This window comes from Diadema antillarum, unplaced genomic scaffold (genome assembly GCF_040938485.1).
Source record: "Diadema antillarum isolate AM-2024a unplaced genomic scaffold, OU_Dant_1.0 seq00000330_RagTag, whole genome shotgun sequence".
Taxonomy (NCBI): Eukaryota; Metazoa; Echinodermata; class Echinoidea; order Diadematoida; family Diadematidae; genus Diadema; species Diadema antillarum.
The window spans coordinates 1-22,454 of record NW_027271347.1 but is presented as its reverse complement, the minus strand read 5'-3'; the positions used below and the strand labels follow the sequence as shown (position 1 = coordinate 22,454).

The 22,454-nt window shown below is 39.5% G+C and overlaps 1 protein-coding gene across 1 annotated transcript in view; it reads left to right on the top strand.

The window, feature by feature from the left end:
- The window catches only part of LOC139730727 (casein kinase I-like), a 41,766-nt gene extending 20,060 nt beyond the window's left edge, over positions 1-21,706 (top strand). Inside the window, exons 4-7 of the mRNA XM_071641592.1 lie at positions 10,571-10,669; positions 16,293-16,432; positions 17,302-17,455; positions 19,397-21,706. Of these exons, the coding sequence (XP_071497693.1) occupies positions 10,571-10,669; positions 16,293-16,432; positions 17,302-17,455; positions 19,397-19,702 (699 nt within the window). The 3' untranslated portion in view covers positions 19,703-21,706. The remainder of the gene's footprint in view (positions 1-10,570; positions 10,670-16,292; positions 16,433-17,301; positions 17,456-19,396) is intronic.
- Positions 21,707-22,454: the final 748 nt, after the last annotated feature.

Sequence of the window (22,454 nt, the reverse complement as noted above, 5' to 3'; positions counted from 1 at the left end):
ATCTGGACGAAATTTGGACGAAATTTCGTTATCGATCCAGTAGCAACGATTCTGACGCTTTGTGGACGCTTTGTGGACGATTTCACGCACGACCGCCCGCTCAATTCCGTTCGGCAAATGCGTTGCTCGTTCGGAAAATGCGTGTTCGGAGCTCGGCAGTTTCGTCCAAATTTCGTTAGAAGCGTCCGTGATCCAAGGCGCACATGGAATACAGTACACACGTGTGTGTGTAGTGGCCACAGCCGCTAGCCGGCAAGAATCACTGCAAGACTAAGTAGCACAGCGGTCGGGAATGAGAACAGTAGACAGGCGTGGAATTCACCTGATAAACATGATAATATTAAAATGGTAACATGTATACATACACTATATCGATGCCGTTTTTATTGAAGCAATTTGTAAAAGTTTTAGTTTCCCTTACCCTTGCTGTATACGGTACCGTTATCAGATTATTCACTGCATTAAAACCACCTGATACATCACATGGATACATGCGGGCCGCATGTAACCAGGGAATGTGCACGTGTGGGAAAGCGAGTGCGCCGTGTGTGCGTCGCCATTGCTATGGCATGGCTCGCTCGGCTGAACGAAACAGAGATGTACGATGTACTGTGTAGTTCACGTGTTTGTTTGTTTTTTTACAAGCAGAAAATAAACAACTTTTGATCATGAAATAGACTAAATTACCAATCAGAGATCATGTGATTCGGGTTCATAGTATTTAAGAGAAATCACGCAATTTTGGCGAGGGTGAACCCACAGGAACCCACAGGAACCTTATCGTAGAATGCCGACCAAAAAGAAAATGGTTTCACTAAAATTGCGTGAACGTAAAATCCATTTGAGTATATAGAAAGAAAATTAACCCCCAAAAAGAGGGAAAAAGAAATTAGAAGGATTTGTCCGCCGTTATTTGGTCATTAAATATATTTTCTTTCTTCAGCAATTGCGCGTTACATTGCCCATTTTTTTATTAAATCAGGGCCCTGTTGCATAGAACCCTTACCGCTGGACTACCTCTCCTTTCTAGCGGTAAGTCTTCAAATCAGCGGTAAATTTTATCATCCTTGATGCTGATTGGCTGTGATGCCTAATTTTGACGGTAGTTACCATTGAAATTCAATGGTAAGTTTTATGCAACGGGCCCCAGAAAAGCAAAAAAAAAAAAAAATGTTCAAAACAAGACAATAAGTTTAATTCTTAGTTTGATATCGTTTATTTCTTTATTGGACAGAGAGATAATTCAGACGGTATACGTGGAATTTTCAAAGCGACTAATTCAGACTGATTCTTAGTTTGACTTGGCTCGCTCTTTCTTTCTTTCTTTTTTTTTTTTTTGGGGGGGGGGGGGTTTGAGGGTCATGTTCGTTGTACCCATGCACCCATAAGGTTCGTTAGTACGAAAATGAAACATTCAGATACACGCGACTTCCCTACACAAAAAATTAGATGTTCGTAAATGTGATAGTCAAATTATGATTCATAATCCGAAAATGCACGAATGTTTGTGATTGGATAGGTGCGTTTTTGTCGGATTAGCAAACCTTATGTAATGTAGTATCGAGTATGTTGTATTCACGGATAAACGAACTTTTAAAATAATGAATTTTATATTCAGAGCAAGACAATAAGTTTAATTCTTATATACTTGTAGTTTGACATCGTTTATTTCCTAGTTGTGAAGCGGGAAGCGAGAGATAATTCTGAAAAGAAGTATACAGACGGAACGTGAAATATTCAAAGCAGCTATGAGATTAAATCTTAAGTTGTTTATTTGTATGTTTGCTTGCTTGTTTGTTGTTATGCTCAAGTGTTGGTGTAATTATATATACATTTTTTTTTTTTTTTTTTTTTTTTAGGGGGAGGCATTTTTGTAGTACCCACTGCACGTAAAGTTCGCTGATGCGAAAGTGATAAAATGTTCCGTATAAAAACACGCAAATTCCCTACACCTTGTAGATGTTCGTACGTAGTGTGAAAATAAAATATATTACTATTATTATTATAATTTTTTTTTTTGCCATTGTATATCGATTAGCAAACCTTCGGAGTGTCAATCCTTTCGTTTTCGGATAAACGAACTTCCTTTACTCACAACACCACTTTCAGAGTAACAAACTATAGTCATTATTTTATTCGGGCATTGGGCATAGTTCAGGAAAGAAATATAGAAGGGAGGAAAATCTTTATAAGGCAAGAATTACGATGGATTCTTAGTTTGAAATCATTTATTCATTTCCGTGGTGTTCATTATTCCGAAAAAGAAAACGGGTGCGCTATTCCGATGGTTACGGCGTTATTTCGAATCCGAAACACGCATATTCCTTGTGCCTATCCATGTTTGTTGATTCGAAAATGTAATCATGCTGCGGGTAATTGCTGTAGGGCCATATATTGTTTTATTTCTGTCTATTATTATCATTATTATTATTATTATTATTATTATTATTATCGTCTTTAACATTATTAACCAATATTTTGATTAACGAGCATTTTGTGGGCTTTTTTTTTTGGGGGGGGGGGCATTGCCCGATTAGCAAACCTTCGGAGTGTCAATCCTTTTGTTTTCGGATGAACGAACTTCCTTACCTCAGAAGAAGAAATCACAGTGACAAGTTACACTAGTCATTATTTTATTCGGGCATTGGGAATAGTTCAGGAAAGAAATATAGAAGGGAGGAATCCGAAACACGCATATTCCGTGTGCCTACGTCATGTTTATTGATATGATGCGGCTAAGGGCCTATTGGAGGTCGTTATACCTCTCGTTTGGTGTACGATTTCTTTCGTTTCATATCACTTTATTTGTTCCCTTCATATTCTGAAATATTTAAAGGTAATTCTTTCAATTGCCTCGCACTGTGTACACGCATTTTCGTAACGGCGATTTTCCGCTTTGCTGCAGTATTTCGAAGGGTGTTTGATCCCAGCCGCTTCGGTGTGCTCTGTGGTAATGTTTATGTAGTTGTCGGAGAGGTTGCTGATAATTTGTCTGTTGTCATTTATTTTCGTACAGGCAGGGGCGGATCCAGGAATTCTGTAAAGGAGGGGGGAGGGGCGCAACTAATATTTCTGGTGCCACTTCCGGGTTTCATTTCTATTTTTTTTTTTCCACGATGAAATAAGGCGCGTGCGCCTCATGCGCCCCCTCTGGATCTGCCACTGCTACGTGTTTATCTCGAGTGATGGTGATCGTGTTTCTAAATGTTTATAAGAAAAGGACAAAATTATCTGAGTGATGCCTGATGATAGTGTCACACGTGATGATAATCAACGATGCTGATGTAAAAGACTGCTTGCTGTGGATGCTGAGCGCACGTGCCCTTCGTTTATTTAAATAAGTTTCCCCTCTTTTACTCTTCTTTCCCCTCCCAAGAATGATAAAAAAAAAATGAAAATACCTACACCTCACAACAAAAGGAACCACGTGTGAACAACCATCGTTAAGTTCAATCGAAATGTTCGTTATTAGCAAAGAATAAGGGGAAAACACGAGTGACGGAAAATGATAGGTTAAGCGACGAGATTGTCTTCTTGTGTCATGCGGTCTCTTGGAATTGAAAATCCCCACCCTCTCCCTTTGTGGAAATTTCCACAAAACCAGGTGCGTGCCAGAACCCAGGTGCCAGACGAAAGAATGCGCGTACTGGTGTAGTATATCGATCGAAGAACTCGCTGGTGAGTTGAGTTAAAGGAATCATTGCAAAGATGTTCCGATTCTTTCGCCTTTCTTTAGGCGCATACATCGAACAGTCGATTATTGTGTACTTGATCTAAGTACAATGTATTGATATGTTCCCGAACTGTAAAAAGGAATTGATTAACCACTCAAAAATGCAATCACAGATTTATATGAAAGGTCTCATATGCCTAGACAAATTCACTGAGATGTCCTATATGTGATGCAGCCACCACCCGATTAAACAGCAAAATCATGACAATAAAATTTCACGCTCATCAAAACTGCCTATTACTTTTCTTATGAATTTTGGTTATCAACACTCGTTCGTGGATTTGTTTGTTTTCATGTTTTGTGTGTATTATTCCTCGGTCCTGAAAGACGTAATAATTATTCGCATCGAACGTAAACTGTTTACCGTAACTAAGCCTATGGCGCATTCGATCCATCCAACTTGCAGTAACCTCCAAGGCAGTACACATGGTGCATTCCTTTGAACCACGTGTTTCGCATATCGGCACATCCAAACACATTAGCGATCGTCGTTATGGCAAACTTTCCGATTACAGTCAGGGGAGAAGAAATCGTAATACTGTACATGTACTTACAAATGAAATGAAGAAGTTTGAAAACAACTTGGCAACACTCAATCAAGTTTTGCATTCTCTCACACAAAAGCTCTCTTGAGAAAATGAAAGCATTCCCCCTCCCCTGCTAGATAATGGAAGTTTTCATTACTAGCCCAGCAAGTTTTGGGAGTGTACATGAATGTTTTTAGGATAGAGTCAAAAGGGACCTAAGCTTTCGATCATAGCAAAATCTTCGTCAGAAGCAAAATGGCAAATAGGCAGAAAAAGCAACCACATACATGTAAAGCGACTTCACACAACAAGAACAGTCAGGAACAGGCAAGGGACACGGAACAAAGAAAACAAAAGGAGAGGGTAGGATGTCATGGGCAAGGAGCCCAACAGGTAAAGGGAGGGGATTAGAGCAGGAGGATGGACAGACAAAAGGCAGGGGAAGATAGTAATGGCCGTGAGGGCCAGGGGGCAACCATTGAAGGAAAAGGATGAATATGGAGGCAACATCAAACAAGATAAGGAACAACAGAGAGATAAAGGAAGGTAAAGTGTGAAATAGCAACAGCAAAGGGGGGGGGGGGGGTGAGCAAACAGCAAGCCCTAGAAAGGATCTGTACAAGTACCAAGAGGAGGCAACAAAATGAAAGTGAGAGTCAATCAACATATGCAATTAACCATATCAAAGTATGGTAATAATAATACAGCAATAATGATGATATTGACAAAACAAATTAGAATAATAATCATTAAAGCACATAAAAAAAAGGGGGGACACAAAGTCCATGGGAGAGAAAATGTATACTTGCAAAGCAAGTATCAATAGGCAAATTAAATACGTTTCAAAGAGTTGGTTCATATGAAATCACCTTTGATTTATGATTTTACAAACAAGAATTTTCATCGCTTACCTATTTCTTTTATTACTTTAGTAATGTCATGATATTTCATGATGGTATGTGTTCTGTCTTTACATGGCAAGATAGGTTTTTTTTCCATCCAGGGTCAAAGAAGAAAGTGATAGAAAGATAATTGAAAGGATAGAATGAAACACCTACTCAGCAGGCTCTTGATATAACACAAAAGCAATTCATCAGAAATGCAGTACAGTTCTAAATAATTTATCAGTGGAAAAATGAGCAAAGAAAATGGGATTTCGAGTTTAATAGGAGTAGGAACATCGCAATTTACAGACTTAGACCTGATGCAAACATATTGCCTAGCTTCTGGTTGAGTTTCTTCAGAGACATAAATTTTGGGAGCAGTAAACCAGAGTGAACAAGCAAAAGGATACAATTAAATGAAAAAATAAAATGCAGGTCTCTAGACCACTCCAGTGCACGATCGAGCGAGCAACACTAAAACAGCCCCAAGGGCCAGGCCATGTCGTCAGTGTCACTCTCGTCTTAGATCATACAGGCCTAAATGTATAGACTACTCGTTTCGTACTCGTCATCGCCAACGTCACGATGGTCGGTCACACGAAATAAATTGCATCATCATAAGAGCTCTTATATCAACACCACTAGATAGTAGAATCATTATCATTATCACTATCACTCCAGTCAATCTCATCCACCGCGAAACCCTCAAAATCCTCAAAATCATCGTGGGTAATACTCTCACAAAACACATCTGTAAACGATTCAGACATCGCAGACCTAGCTACACATCTTGCACACAAAAATGAAATGGAGGTGGAAAACTACGATGAATACACAAAAACTATCGACGATGGCATTTTACCGTAGCAGAAAATACACAGAGTATCTTGCACCGGAAAAAAAAAATGGATGTGGAAAACTACGATGAGGAAAACTAGGGTGAAAACCCGATGCGTGAAGACGAACGAAGACACTTTACGGTAAAAATACTAACACGGAAACAAACGAGTGGGTACGATGGTCTCGCACACACGAAGATAATCGACACATCGTTCAATCGAAAAACTCAACAAACACTCGAACAAAAACTCACCCCAAATTGTGGCAAACAGGGTAATCACTTCATAAAAATGGGGAAAAAACACTCTCAGAAGTATGATTGTACTCTGAAAAGAAAGGGATACAATGATACGAAAGCAAAATAGAGAAAATGAGAGAAATGGAGGGGAAACCTAGAGAACTTCGACGAAGGAAGAGCAAGCGATTCGCGATTAGAGCGAACTTTGTATACACTTGAATAGCTAGCTGTGTGTGTGATCGCGTGTAGAAAGGGTTGAAAGCGTTGAAAGCATTGAAAGCGTTGAAAGCGTTGAAAGCGTCCACAGCTTCGGAAAAGCGTTCGGGGATTTCGTTGAATTCGTTGAATTCGTCCAAAATCCGTCCATGAAGTCTGGACGCAAAAAGCGTTGAAAACGTCCCCGGCGAAATCAACAACGAAAAAAGCGTTGGGACGAAATTTGGACGCACTTTCGTCGGGCGTTTTCTATTGCGCGTACTGTATGATGTACTGTATGCATGGTTGTTTTAATGTGTATGTACACAGGTTGACCAGATTAATGGAGAACATTCTATGTGGTATAGATATAGTACATACAGGCTGACTAGATCAGTGGAGAATTTTCTAGGTGGTATACAATGTAGCTATACAGTACATGCATGTAACAGGAAATACATTATAGCTCACTCAATCTAGAATGATTTCACCCATTCCAGAAAGTTCTGGGAAGTGCTTACATGTTTGGCTGAGTGAGGCACTGTCCCTGTAGCCCAATGTGATTGGTAGTTATTCTTGGCAATGATGTTTTGTACATATATAGGCAGTGAGTCATCCAGGATTCCTGGAACTTGGACTAGCTAGAATGTGTGGCCCCAGGTTGGAGAGAGTTACAGAATGTGCTAGAAGGGGTGAATAGATAGTATATATAAGCTAGAGAAATTCTGCAGTAGGCAGAGTACCCAACACCTCTGCTCTGAGAGTTACGTCATTTTTGGCTCTGAAGCGACTTGTTATAGTCAGTCCTGTGTTACCTGCTGACCTGTTATGTTTGTGGAGATAAGGCCTGGGAGACATTTTGCCTGCAGATAATTAATTTGCCTACATTGAAGGTAGACTCCATATTTTTATGTCAATGGACATTGCTACGGAAAAGCTGTGACGGGCTGGATTCCTAGCTAGACAATATTAAGTGAATCATTCAACGCATCAACTGGACGTGGTCGTCACAACATTTGGACTCTGCACGTTTCGCCGTGGACGTATATCGTGGATTTTACCCTGGATCTATACCATGGACTATCGTAACCTGTACCTCTGGAGTTACGTCAGAGGAATCATTCATCGGTGCATCGCGGATCATTCGTTTGTGCATCGAGCATCGTATTTGGACATTTCCAGGGATATTGCGTGTAATGCGTACGTAAGTGATTCCATTACTGACTATATTTGTTTCTATTGATCATTATTGTACTGATGTGAAACCGATTACCAGTCTGTACCCACAATATCACTGTTAATAAACCGCCTGAACATCAGTTGATTGTTTCTTTTGTGCGATCATTCTCAGAGTGATATTGGTCGTAACAAAATGCGTTTCGATTATGGCTCATAACTTTTGATCCATGTGTCCGTTTGTGACCAAACTTGGTTGGTAGATGTCCCTTGGGGAGTTGAAGGTCACCACAAGGTCAAAGGTCATAGGTGGGATCAATCAACTTCCGGTATTTAAAAAAACATTAATTTCTTCTACGCGAATGGGCGAGACACATTTTGGCACATGCCTTGTCTTGGTTAAAGGAAGTCTGACATTCACAAAGTTCAGGACAGTGTACATTGTAAATTATGACCCTACATATGATGCCAGTTTAACATGCTCACAAATGGCTGTCATTATCAAGCTCGGACCACATTAAACATTTACCCGGATGCATCCAGTGAAGTGATTTTGCTGAACTGTCAATCATATCATTTTTGTCAGCAAAGTGTGTTTTGATTATGATCGAGCTTGACATAATGCAAATATCAAGTTTGTATGCAAAAATAGGATCTATTCATGAAACAAACCAAACAAGCACATAACAGCTTATTTTATAATCCTTTCCTAAAAAGTGACAACATACAGCAGGTTCCTCAAGAATCTTTGTGGTTGCATTTGTACACTTGTAGTTCTTTCAGATGCTGATGTGCTAAATGATCACAACACAATAACAATTGAATGTGTCATCATTCCGCCACTTGTTCTAGGATTTTACAGCCTCTATTCTAGCTTTGGAGTTGGCGTATTATCTCGTAGCTGAAGACTTTGGTCTACAGAAGTACATGTAGGCTCATCATTCTCATAGGCTACGTACAATTTCACTGTTCATCAATAAACCATTGCAAAGTTTATCATTGTGCCACTTTAAAACTGCTGTTAGGCTACATTTTCATTACATTCCCTTGCTGACATGTAAAAATGTTACAGTATCAGTAATGGGCCATGATTATGAGGGGGGGGGGGGTTGTAGTATGATTGCATTGCTCTCGATAATCCAGTTGTTTTATCAAGCTGTAAAGAAAATGGATCGACATCGTTATGCAGGGTAATTCTGTTTACCTCCAAGTACATGTACATACAGTTTGTACAATTGCCAATATATCCTCAGAACCATTGCTTTAGATTTCCGTGGAAAAACAAACCGAATTCTGTTATGTCTAATGATGTTTATATTGTGTGTCTGGGATGACAAAGACCTACCAAGTGACACATGTCAGCCCACGAAGTTTATCCTGAGTCAACATACTGTAGGGCAACTCCCATTGTGTATTGTCGCTGTTGTGCAAACAGTCTTAATGGCTGCCTGTGTCACATACAAATGTATTTCATAATGGTACATTGTCAAATGCTGTACATATGTACATGGACAGTACACTGTACATACACAAACTTGGTGGGTTACTCTAGCCCAGTTGATTGTGAACACTTTCTGTCCTGTGCATACTTGTAAATTGCAAAAGGACTGTTTGGACTCGATACTGTATACAATGTACGAGTGTTGCCAACTGTGGCATCAGGGTCCCAATAGAATTCATACAAAGCAGATGAAATGAACAATGGATTTTTTTCTTCCCTGTACTTACACATGTGTACATGTACACATGTACATGTAATATGGACAGACAAAGATGCAACAGTTCTGTCTGTCCATGTCACATACATTCACGACTCAGTCTAGAAATTGTACACATCTGTAAAACAGTGTTCAAGGGAATTTGAGTGCTGTTATTATCTTTTCTATAATCAATATTAGGCCATTCAGTTGAAAAAGAAATTTTCAATGACCATTAATTATTTGACCTTCATATGTTAGTGTATACTATGGCTTTCTGTCCAATGTTACGTAGGCCCTATAAGTTCACCCCAAATTTTTCATTTTGGCAAAAATGCCAATACATTGCTTCTTTGAAGCCATTTTTAGGCAAAGTTACAGCTATATCTCCCATTAAAGTGTTCTGAAAGATTGTATTGTACTGTGGGTAACGCACAATGGAAACAAAATGAAGCGACATCCCTGAAATGTATTGTGCCCTTTTACTGTGGAAATGCTCACATGTTGTACTTGTTTTTCTGTACATGAAAAAAAAAGAAGATTCATTCCCTATTTGAAAGAAGGGATCAACTGCGTGTATTTTCATGTGCATTCATGTGCTATCCCAGATATTATACAATGTACTTTACATACATTGTATACTGTTTAAGAACACTGGACATTGCATATGTATCTCAAGTAGAGCCACGAAAGTGTAAACCGCAGAAAATGTGAAATTGAAATACTGTACAGATGTAAGTTGTTGTTTTTGCATACTGATATTTTTGCAAATGAGGCTCCGATCACAGACATTTTTGCAAGATGTTGTTTTTGTGATTTCACATCGAGGCTATCGTATTGAAGTGCACCATTGTACAATTTATCCTAGCATATGGGAGATTTTCGCATGTTAAATTTGAGGTCCAAGAGTGATTCGGAAAATTTGCGAAAATAACAGAATATACAGTCCATTTAATATGCATCCATTATTCATAAAAACAGGTTTCAAATTATTAACACTTGTAATGTGACCAAGATATCAGTATGGAGATGTCATTGAACGTCATGTTACATAACAAACAGACGTTAGAGTAATCAGAACTTTATGATCATGTCAAATTTTGCTCAAACTGTCGCTAATCTGTTGCTCTGGTTTTACTGCATTTAGTACAGATACTTATTTGGAGGACATTTGCTCTTTAGATGATCATTTGATATTAAAGCACACATTTGTATTCTCCTGTTGTTGATTGTAATATCACGCTCAATATATGTTCCTCTCTCTTCACTCATAATCACAGATGCTGGCAAGAATCGAATACGTGCACAATAAGAACTTCATCCACAGAGACATAAAGCCAGACAACTTCCTCATGGGCATTGGACGGCACTGCAATCAGGTAAGACCTACTCACTTCATCTACTTAACCGGAGAATACTTTTTATGGTTTTTGGCACTGTCATGCTCTCTACAGTTTTAGCACTCTCAGACAGAGAGAGATGCCAACTGTTGCTGTTTTTGGCAGTATTTTGTACTATTGTTTGCCACAAATAGTGCAGGTTTCATTGGAAATACTGTTTTCCCAAATTGTATGGCTGGTACTTCACATGTCTATTGCAGGAAAGGTAAAAATATTGTTTTTCCACCCAAAATACACCACTTCAGCCCTCAGAATGCTGCAATGCTGTTTCCAAGGTTTCCATTCCGTAAATCAGAAAGCTACGCTGGAAATGATAACTATTTAGGTACTGATGAAGTATGTTATGGCTAAGATTTCAACACTTCAGCCATTACAGTGTAGGTGACAGAAAGAAAAGGTGGCACAGAATGCTGGATGATGCACAGAAACACTGGAGAGGTGCATTCTTGTACCTCCACCAAGGGAGGAGGTTATGTTTTCGTTACCGTTGGTTTGTGTGTTCGTTAGTTTGTCCGTGTGCAAAATTACTCAAAAAGTAGGCGAGGGATTGGGATGAAACTTGCAGGAAAGGTTGAGAGTGACACAAGTAACAAACGATTAACTTTTGGTGGTGATCCGAGAATTTTGGGGGGATTTATGAAGGATTTTATATTTTGGCAGGTAGGGTCAATGAACTAGGGAGTTCAGGCTGCGCGTATTTGAGGTTTGCATGTGCGCACTAGAGTGCGTGCTCTAGTTTCTGTTAGGACGAGGCGCGTTGTGCAGCTGAGGGTTTATGACGTAAAAAAGGCTTCTAGCTAATATTGGGAAATCGGGCGACTTTCAGTACACGTATGGGTGGAAAATCACTGATATCTCTATGGAAGAACAAGATCAGTGGTGGAAATGAGCTGTATGCTTGGCGGAGGTCTGCGCTCTCAGAGTGCTTTTCTAGTTATTAAAAATTTTTAGAAGGCAAGGGCCATCTCATATAGTCGAGTTTGAAAAGCCTGCCTAACAATGGTGAATGTGAATGAACAGCAAACCACCCTGTATGGCCGTGTGGCTGAATGCATAACTCAAACTGTTGCAAGGCCACGCAAATGCTGACAGTGACTTTGGCCAAAGTATTTGGGGCGGGCAAGTGCATTAGAGACAGGGAATATTACCTTTTATTCGATAGATTGTTGTTACTGTTCATGCTCTTGTGAAAGCACTGTTCATGCTCTTGTGAAAGCAGATTATTAATAAATGACATGGAAAAGCATTAGATTCACTTTGCATTAGTATTGCATTTATCCCAATAAAACGCTCACCTAGGAACACCTTTGAATCTGTCCATTGTCTATCTATAGGACATACAGTACATGTAGTCTGCTTTTGCTTGCTGAGTCCATTCAGTGACATCACAAATATCAGGCATTTTCAGCGAGTTTCGGTTGGTATTCAAAATAGAAAGGAGAATGGTATTCTTCTTGCCTTATGTTGCACAAATCTTTTCTGTGAGGTCGGGAATCATAGTAACTGGGGCTAGCTTATACTCTGTGATTTCAAGAAATATTCATGCTTGATATCTTTGAATGTACTGTTTAAAGAGAATAAGTAATTAACTTTGAATGATCCTTAATGTTTTTAAATAAAGATCAAACATGTGTACGACTGCTACTTTCTTTTCCTTGTTTTTTTTTTTTTTTTTTAAAGAAAGATAAAGATATACATGTAAATGTATTTGAGAGCATCGAGTCACCCTTTATTGTGTAGGAAACAAAATGAGGGTTTATAATCCATAGCAACCACTGTGAAGGGATTAGCAGCCGAATCTGAAACTTAGTACATTCATTAATAACGTTCTAATCATGATTATGCACAGGTATCATTGCTAGTGTGTACAATTTGTACTAGTGACTGTCCTTCCAAGTTTCTAGAGGGTTTTCATGCACACTTTCACATTCATCGTGGGTGGACACAGAGAAAACAAATAGAAAATGAGCTTACAAAAACTGTCCTGAACACTGCCCACACTTAAAGGGATGGTATGCAGTGTAGTATTTGTTGAGTTGAGAATTCAGCTTTTAACTTTTTTTTTGTGTGTGTGAGGTACTTAGAAACTACTTTATAAAATGTTAAAAGCATACCATTCTTAAAGGAATTCAAAGTTTATGTGATGAAAATTGGTTTTGAAACGGCTGAGATATCCCAAAACAAAGTAAAACAAAATTAAAAGTAAATTCACGAAAATTAAACTGTCGCAAAAATAACACCCTATACAGTATTCTGTCGTCAAGAGGAATACTGATTACTAGGCCTGAGGTATGCTACCACTAATGGTAGATCTTTAGTGAGGCAAACATGATTTCTTTTTATATGTGATTTTTTTCTTTTTTTGGATGAGCCCATGAGGGTAATCATAATCAGGTGCTTGTGCCAACAAGATACGTATTTAAAGAGTGTTGCGTAAATTCCTTGGAGAGTGCTGTAGGGCATGTCTTTGTGTACAGTTTACTGTATTGCATGCAAAATATTGCGATGTTACATTTGTACATAGGCCTATGCTGAGAGAAAATTGAACTTTTGCAATGTAAGTGGAGTTTTATAGAGGGCAAGAAGAGCACTAGAACCTGGGCTCCAGTTAACCTGTCTGATGGCTGCTAATCATTGGACACTCAACATATTGCCATAGGACGTCGGCTGGTCATGCCCGATTGCCTGCAACACAAATCTGACACGTATCTGACTGACTCTGCACTTATAGGACTGACTCAACACTTCTCAGACACTGACTTGACTCCCTACTGGAAATGGTGTCCGATGGCGAACTAAGCTCTGAGCTTGGTTCCTTCATTGGACGATCTTGCCTCATCAGATCAAACCTGATACATCTGACACTGACCTGATTGTTGACCAACTCAAAATGAATTCATTGGACTGCGATACAATATACTTCAGTGGTTGACAGGAAGAAAACAAGACAAAACTGAACTTCTGATGAGAGACCAATGAGTGAAAAGCTCTGTGGAAGGGTAGTAAAAGACATCAAAGATCATTGGGCAAAGCCATTGCCGTAATCATGGTACACCAGCACTTTCATGATCATTCTTTTTAATGTTTGCAGTCTTCATTATATGGTTATAAATGTAAGTGAGATCACATGACAAGGGACATTTTTATGCATAGTAGTCTACAGCCTTGTCAGACAAAACTGAGCCATTTTATTCACCAGTTGATTTATTATTCCCAAAGTTATGCATGGGGCTGGATTTGAACTTTCACTGGTAATCTAGAGTCTAATGTGAACTTGCCCAGTCCTGTGCCTGGGTCGAACAGATGGTACAAGCGCATCGTACAGTAGGTGAGAGCCGGTTCCATGGCATAGCTGTGATGATGTGCTTTTAGGTGGAGTGAGAGGAAGTGTTGTCTGCATCCTAGACGAGTCCTTCCTTCATAAGGGTGGTCTGACAGGATAGACAGGCTGAAGTTCACCATTCTGTGGCACGGGGTTGCCCTTTACAGCGCGCTGGCCTAGAAGAGAACTCTTGGGGAAGACGTGCAAATTTGCACTTTAGTGTTGGGTGTCGATACGTAATGACTCACATTGGGTGTCGTATTGCAAATGCGTCCAAAGGGAAATTTGAAACATCCTGGCATAGATGTTTGAAAATGTTTTGTGCTTACAAATGTGTATTGTTGACCAAAGGAGCTGTGTCAATGCACAGAAGAATGCAAGGAATTTTAAAACCCTGGCAATGTGCTTCTCAACAAATTACAGTAGATTGGCACTTGTAGTGAATTTAAATATATTAATTTGTCTTTGTGACATAATTCCTTGTAGTCATGGAATTCGTTTGTTGTTCAGCAAATCTTTTTATTTTATTTTTCTGATGCTGTAATAAGAGACATGTAAGAACTATTGTGCACTTCCTGCATTCTTATGGATAGATGAATAATGAAAGCATTTTTGATGAATGCAAATTATATAACTTGATAAGTCTCTGTGCTACCAGAGTTGTTCGAGAAATTTTAAACAAAGTCTTATCTTTATACTGAGGAAGGTGTAACATACATGTAGGCTAAAAAAAAAATAAAAAAATGGTAGGTCTATTCCAGTTTTGTCCACTTCCCATTTCATGTAATACATTATGCCTGAAATATTCATCTTTCTAACCCCCAAACCAAAACCCAAATCCCTAACTTCAAATGCCAGCCCTAGCCCCAACCACTATCCCTAAATCCAAACCCTAATCCTCCCTTTAATCCTGACTCCTGAGCATCCTGACATTGTTTAATGGGTTACATGATATAAACAATGGGGAATATACAGCAGAATACTGGTAATGATCAGTCTCCTTCTTCTTCTTCTTTTTTGAATGATATCTTTTGTGTCCATAGGCAACAGAAATGTGCAATTCAGAGAATGATATTACAACAATGTCTAATTGAATGAAAAAGTCTATTAATCATCTTTTTTTTTTTCACATGTCATATGTGCCATAAACTTGGTTTGACCCATTGCTGTGTAGTATGGAAATGCCTGTAAGGGAACAAGTAATTGCCTTCATATGGGATTAGAAATCACCTTGGAAAGTATGCAAATGATGTCAGAAAATCAAAGTCAGCATATCCCTTGAGATGAATTATCTTGTTCACTTAACATGACTTTCAACATTTGTCCATGTGCCTCGACTTTCATACATACATGTAGGTCCTCATTATGAAACATAGCATTTGTAGACTGGAAGACAGAGCAGAACTCTGAGAAAAAAGAAGAAGAAGAAGTGAAAAGCAATGATGCATTGAAAACATTGAATTCTTTGACGAAGAGAAAGCTAATGTACAATGTAGTACAGTGTGCCACTGAAACCCTTTAACATCGGCAGACATGTTCAAGCTTAAACCACAATCTAGCTCATGTCATAAGGGTGTCTGACAGCTCTGGCTAAGGCCCGATCTAGGTCTATGATAAATTGTGCTATAATGTCGTGCCACGTGGCGATTATGGTATATGACTAAAAATAACTGCTTAGCAACAGGCAGGGCATTGCCGCTTTACAGATTGGGTTTGGTCTAAATCCCATGGCATGTATGCTGTTTGGCACTTGATCTTTGAAACCAAAATGACAAAAGTTTGAGAATGTTGTCTATGAGAGTATATAACAATTTCAAGCATAAACAATTTTTCTTTGTAACTTTTTTGTAGTTCAGGAACTTTTTCATACTTCCAGAATGACTAAATTCAGTTATTTTTACTTAGACTTTGTGTGCCACCATAATTATGGATATCAATTTCAAATCATAATGCTTGTAATGCACATGTAAAATGATTCATTTATTCTCATCTTTGGAAGTGCCTCGCATTTTGTTTTCTTGCTTACTTAGGAAACCAAGTTTTTGCTCAGAATGTAATTATTTCTTACTGTAAGTGAACTCCTGGTCTTTTTTGCTGTCGAGTCTTTAGAAAGCTCATAAACACTAGTTGGTAGATTTTCTGCTAAATTCATTGTGGTTTGCCATGCTGCCAGCACTATGGTATTGCATGAAATGTCTCTCATCGTGATTGATAGGCTTAATAAGGAGAAGGAATAATTACAAATTGTGAATATATTCTGTGTGCTCTTTCCATTCTCAGGTTTTCATCATCGACTTCGGCCTGGCGAAGAAATACAGGGACAGTCGAACAAGAGCACACATTCCCTATAAAGATGACAAGAACCTAACGGGAACTGCAAGATATGCCAGCATCAATGCACACCAAGGAATTGAACAAAGGTCGGTACATGCTCGAACAAACACACTGTCTCACTCTTTGCGTGCATTCATTTCACACACGTGTTGTCCCACATGAGTGCCCGCCAAAGCACCTGCACACACATGCGTCTAGGTGGTGTTTACATTATATACATGTGAAATATATCTTGTCAAAATGGCTGAAGGGTGTTTGTCTCTCAATCACCCTGCTGTCTGGCCTCAGTGATATGTTTTGGGGGATTTTTGTCTCTTGCTACATACATTGTTGTGATGTAAATGGAAACTCCCGGGTGGATTTCACTTTATGTCAGCGTGTCCCAAGTGATATGGATGAGCTCAGGATATAGACTGAAATCTGGCTGGAGTCAAAGGTACATCATAAGCGAGCTGAACATGACACTGTGAAGCAGTGATAAAAATCAGTCCCAAAACATATACTTGGCTAAATTTGAAGGGTCAAATTTTACAAGGATGTGCATCCATTTATTAAAGAAAAGCATGATATAGGTCATGTATATGCAAATCTAAAGGAAGGCTGTAATCATATTAAATGATAAGGAATGTTCTTGTATATGTACATTACATTTGCTTGTACTACGTAGATCAATATACTGAAAACGAATTTCTTCCAATCCAGTATTTACAAATAGGAAAACCAGTATTGTGCTGAGAGAGATGCGAAGACTAAAGTGTATCAGTGCAGGCTGAGGTGCACATACCATTACATACCAGTTTCTTTCTCGTTGAAAGAAAGAAAGAATGAAGAAAACAAATCTCTTGAGAGATAGAAATCTGTATCAAGGACCTGATAGTGATTGGGAGAGGTGAGCCATCAACATTCATTGTCTCTTTGCTGTCATTTGTCTCTTCTTTTTTTTTTTCATCTGCAGTCGGAGAGATGACCTGGAGTCGCTAGGCTATGTGATGATGTACTTCAACAGGCGATGTCTACCCTGGCAGGGACTCAAGGCGGCCACCAAGAAGCAGAAGTATGAGAAAATCAGCGAAAAGAAGATGTCGACCTCGTCGGAGGCGCTGTGCAAGGTACGTGTTGCTTCGCAACCCCGTCCATTGTTTTCCCATTGCCGCCGCGAAGGTACAACGTACACTTGTTGTTTTTCTTTGTTTTTTCTTTAAATCCTTTCCCCATTGTGTTTGTGCTGTTGTTGTTGTCTATTCGTCTTTCTGTCCATCTGATTTAAGAGAGCTCATTTGTAGAGGACTTTCACCGTGCTTAGCACAGATGTATACGCTATATAAGGTGTGTAGGTATGCTGACTTGATTTACAGCAGAAATTCCCAAAGGTCAAAGATCACTGAACCTACACTTTCAAAGCTTGTCATTTTCCAACTATCAACCAGGAAAATCTAGCAGTCATATGATTTGAGGGACAAAATATTTACAACGTAAATGTCAAAGATCACAACTAAAAGAATGTCATTTTCCAGCTGTAACATCATGCAGATAGTTCTGAAAGGAATGCCATTTGGTATTGAATGATATAAAAAGTAGGAAGCATTTCCCTAATAGTGAATGGGTTTAGAACGTCAATCCTCAAGATCAAGAGTGAAGATCAATGGACTTTATTCAATTGTTACTGAAGGGCATTAACTTTAGCTGAACATATAGCAGTCACATGTTTACATTGAGGTTTCCCTAGTCAACTGCAATGACATTCTTTTTGTATGTTTGCACCTTTGAAAGAGAAGAACTACAGTGTACCTTCTATCCACAAAAAAACCAAAAAAAAACCAACAAAAAACAAGGAGGATTACCCTCTGTACCTGCAATGTCTTTTGTTAATCATATCAGCACCATACAAACATGCAAGTTATGCTTAGTCTAGGAAAAGGTGTATTCCTATGTCTTTTGGTAATTACTAATCATATTAGCACTTTAGCAATGATTGACAGATGATGTAATTAACAAAGCCTTGATGGGAATGTTTTTGTGGGCGTATCCAAGTAATCTGAAGAAAACAAAAAATAGTTGGAAAATTGTTCTAAAATGTATAGCTTATATCTAGATATTCATTTGGCCACAAAAGTGATGTTGAGGGTATTATGAATCAATACAAGTCAATATATATCATTGCATATGGGAGTTCCTTTAATTTATGGGAAAGGAGGAGGGAGTTGTGTCTCAAGTACTACTGGTATATGTGGAGTGGGGAGGGAGTGGGATGGCGGGGGTGGGGGTGGGGTCATGTCTGATGTACTATTTTTATCGCAGACGGATACATACCAGACAGCTGACAATAGCCCAAGTATGACATGCTTTGAGTTCCACTTCATTGGTTTCATATTGGATGCCACAGTGTCGCTGTTGTGTAGATACCGTTAAGGTTTTTCTTCTTCTTTTTTTTTTTTTGTTTGTTTTAATGTAGATTATGATGATAATTTACAAGTTATTCAATGTTGCTTTTTTACCTTGCTGTTTGAGGTCATGTACCAGGCAACATGTCACTGTACAATTATGTGTTTAGTTTTAGTGTTTTTGAGGAAGTATAAAACACACACTCACCCATGTGACTTAAATGATATTTACTGTGTAAATATATCCAAAAAGCTGCCCTAAATTTGTTCCTCATGGGATTCTTGTCCTCCATTTATCATAGTATTATCAGCCTTGGCGAGTTAGTCACACAAGTAAATGTGCAAAAAAAAACAAACAACAACAAACAACACATGTCAACTGGGTTGCTGAAGACAAATGTTTTTGGCAATTTAACAGTCACACACAAGGGTATGAGGGTATGTGGGACAGTGATATAATAAATGAGGTCTGTTTGCTTGGCTGTGTAATAAAGACATTTTTGGTTCCTTTTCCCGATTGCTGAAACGTAAATCTTCCCTTTACATGTACAGTAGGTCATTTGATATCCTCTGTATGATAAAGGGGGGAAACTACACGGTGTGTCGTTATTTTTAGGGCAGTTTCTCAAGCTGGTATCTTGTTTATTGTGTAACACTTCCTCACTGTAGGGCTTTCCTGCTGAATTTGCCATGTACCTGAAATACTGCAAGGACATGAAGTTTGAGGAGGCTCCAGATTACATGTACCTGCGGCAGCTGTTCCGCATCCTGTTCCGCACCCTCAACCACCAGTACGACTACACCTTCGACTGGACGCTGCTGAAGCAGAAGGCGGCCAACCAGGCGGTGGCGCTCAACGCCGGGGGCAACCACTTCACCCAGTCCCAGACGCCCCACACCCACATGGCCCACCGCAGCAGCCACCACCACCACCACCTGCAGAAGATGTCGGAAAGCAAGAAGAGCAAACCCTGATCCCCTCTATCGCCCCTCCTCATCTCCCGTCTCCTTCCCCTTCGCCCCGCGCTCCCCTGGTTGGTGCCCAGGGTGGGTCCGGCGTCTTGAAAGCACGTTGCACCTGTCTGTGAAAAAGCTCTGGCTTACCAAGTTTGCACAAAGAGATTTCAGAGGTGCCCGTGAGTGGTCTCAAGAGTTGTGAATGAAAGTGGACTTGTAGTGCTTTGATGGCCGCTTCTTCAGGTCATTCAAATCACAATTTTTACACAAGCATGTAGGTCATTCAGATCGTGAATTGTCAAAAGTATCTCTTGTAAGGACATTGATATTTATGAAACTTCCTCCTCCTCCCCCCCCCCAAAAAAAAAGAAGAAACAGAAAAAGAAAAAGGTTTCAAACAATCATGAATGCCAGCAACCACAACTTCTGCTGAATTGCAGTCCAGATTTTTTACTGTGTTGCAGTGAAATGCAATCATGTGCCAGTAATGTCCAGTGGAAGGCATCTATTTGTGTTGCCACTTTGTTTTTTTGTACAGTCAGGCATTCATTTTTACCTAAAAGATGCTTTGTTCTTGTTCACTCACAAGAATATAGGAATGGACAATATGAGGCAAATTGTCTTATTCAATGTGGCCGTGTGCACAGTGTGCCCTCCAAGTTTATTGATTTCCATGCACTGGCACTAAAAGATTAGTTTTATTATCGTCATATTTCATTGAGTTGTCTTGATTTTCCCCCATGAGTTGTGATTTGCCGATCTGATGTGTGGTTATATACGTTTTTGTAAAAAAGAGAAAAGGGAGGAGTTGTAACCGGCCAGACTGACAAATTTTGCTGTAGGCCTTTGCTGTAGTACTTTAATAGATGGGTATGTTAAACCCAATGCACCTTAAATCTATGTAACATCCTTGGCTGTCATTTCAGAGTAGCATGACGACCATTCTTACCCAAAAAATGATATGGTTAGACATCTCATACTTAATGACCAAAGCTGGCTAAACCAACACAGCTACTGATGCAGAGTTTTCAGACCTTTCAGAAGTGTTGAGTGATTCAAAAGCAGAAGCCGTTTGCTGTCTTTTTCTCACAATGGAGATGGCCTGACACATATTGCAATTTTTTTCGTTCGTTGATTTCATTTTATTCCCCCTTTGTTAGTAGTCGCGGTTGGCACGCATAATCCGCGAAATATGGCTGATTCATCGTACAGGAATGGCCTATATTCTTGATTGCCATGTGCAGATCCTGTAGGCCCACCAACTACAAACCTTTGGTGTGTTTTATTGTGTGTAAGCACAGTCTTCTTGGGCACTTCCACATTTGTGTGTACATATGTATCATCTTGTGTCTGTCAGAGCATTTGTTATGTGCATAGCTTGCGCCTCACTTGAGTATTTATAAATGTCTGGAATTGCAATAGTCTACACACTTGTGTTCACCACTTTTGTGTTGTGTAGACAAAATGATATGTGTATGCCGAGTAGTGGTCATTTACTAAAGTACTTAACGTATGTTACCTATTCATATTGTCTTGTTCTTTCAAACTGTGCCGGGGAAAGAGGGAAGAATTTCACCATGTAAGCATAATGTGTTATTGGATTCGTAAAGTCATTCTTGTGCGCGTCAGTGACAGTGCTGTTCACGGTTGAGAAAAGCCTAATTTGACACCTGACTTACGCGATTGCAGTAGTTAGAGACCTGAAATAAACACTTCATCACAAGTATTCACACCACACGCTGTATTCCCAGTCCAGTAGCTAGTAAAAAAAAAAGAAGTTACTTCCTGAACGAGAGTTATTGATATTTTCTATTCAAATCGAGATGCCAGGGCACACCTTAGAGAGATCAAAGTTTGCCTTTTTAAGTCAGGCAAATACATTGTTTGTCACAAGAGCTGTGTGTTTATGTTGGAGAGATTTACTTACTGTAGAAATATGCAAGGTGATTTACGACCCACTGTTTGGAGACTAAACTTAGATGTAAGAGGGACATCTTTCCAGTTCTGTCAATATGTTTTCATTCCCCCTATATAACGCTCAATTCATCTCGCCATGAAGGTGATGGTGGGGGGGGGGGGGGGGGGGGGCTGAGCAGACCGTTGGACTGTATTGGATGACACTACCGGTAGTCCACAAAAAATGCATAGGGCAGATTATACCTGCCGTTGAATCTGGACTCATCAGGTACCAATCCACAAGTGATCATGTCACATTGCATGTATGTTTGCGCTGATTGTGAATGAAAGTCAAAATTGCAGAAGTGAAAGATGCAGTCAACGTCTCCCGAGTCAAATCTGTGTGCACTGACGAAAATTCTGGGTTCGGTTGCTACGATCATCTGCATGGAGGCAAGTTGAATGTTGAACCAGGAGTGGTGTCAAGGCCCTTTTGGAGCTTCAGTGAGGCCAATCAGTAGTTATTAGGGAGTCTGATTGACTCTGAGGCTCATGGCAATCCCTTAATGGACATTGTGGTGGAGAGATATGTGTCTTAAAAAAAGGGCATTCAACCTGCTCACATCAACTTCAAGGTTCTGGGAAAGACAACTTTTCTGTCCCATCTTGCTACGTAAGAAAACGGAAAACAGTCAAGGGCTTACTTCGTACGTCGCAAAGTAGGAGGAAACTGCAGTAGAGCAAAAAAAAAATTGTTGGGCAAGATTGGTAGACAAGAAGGAAGAGACTGTCCAACAGAGTAGTGGTGTGCTTGACAGATAGTGAGGGAACAGTGTAGACAAAATAATGCATTGATAGCAACACAAGTCACATC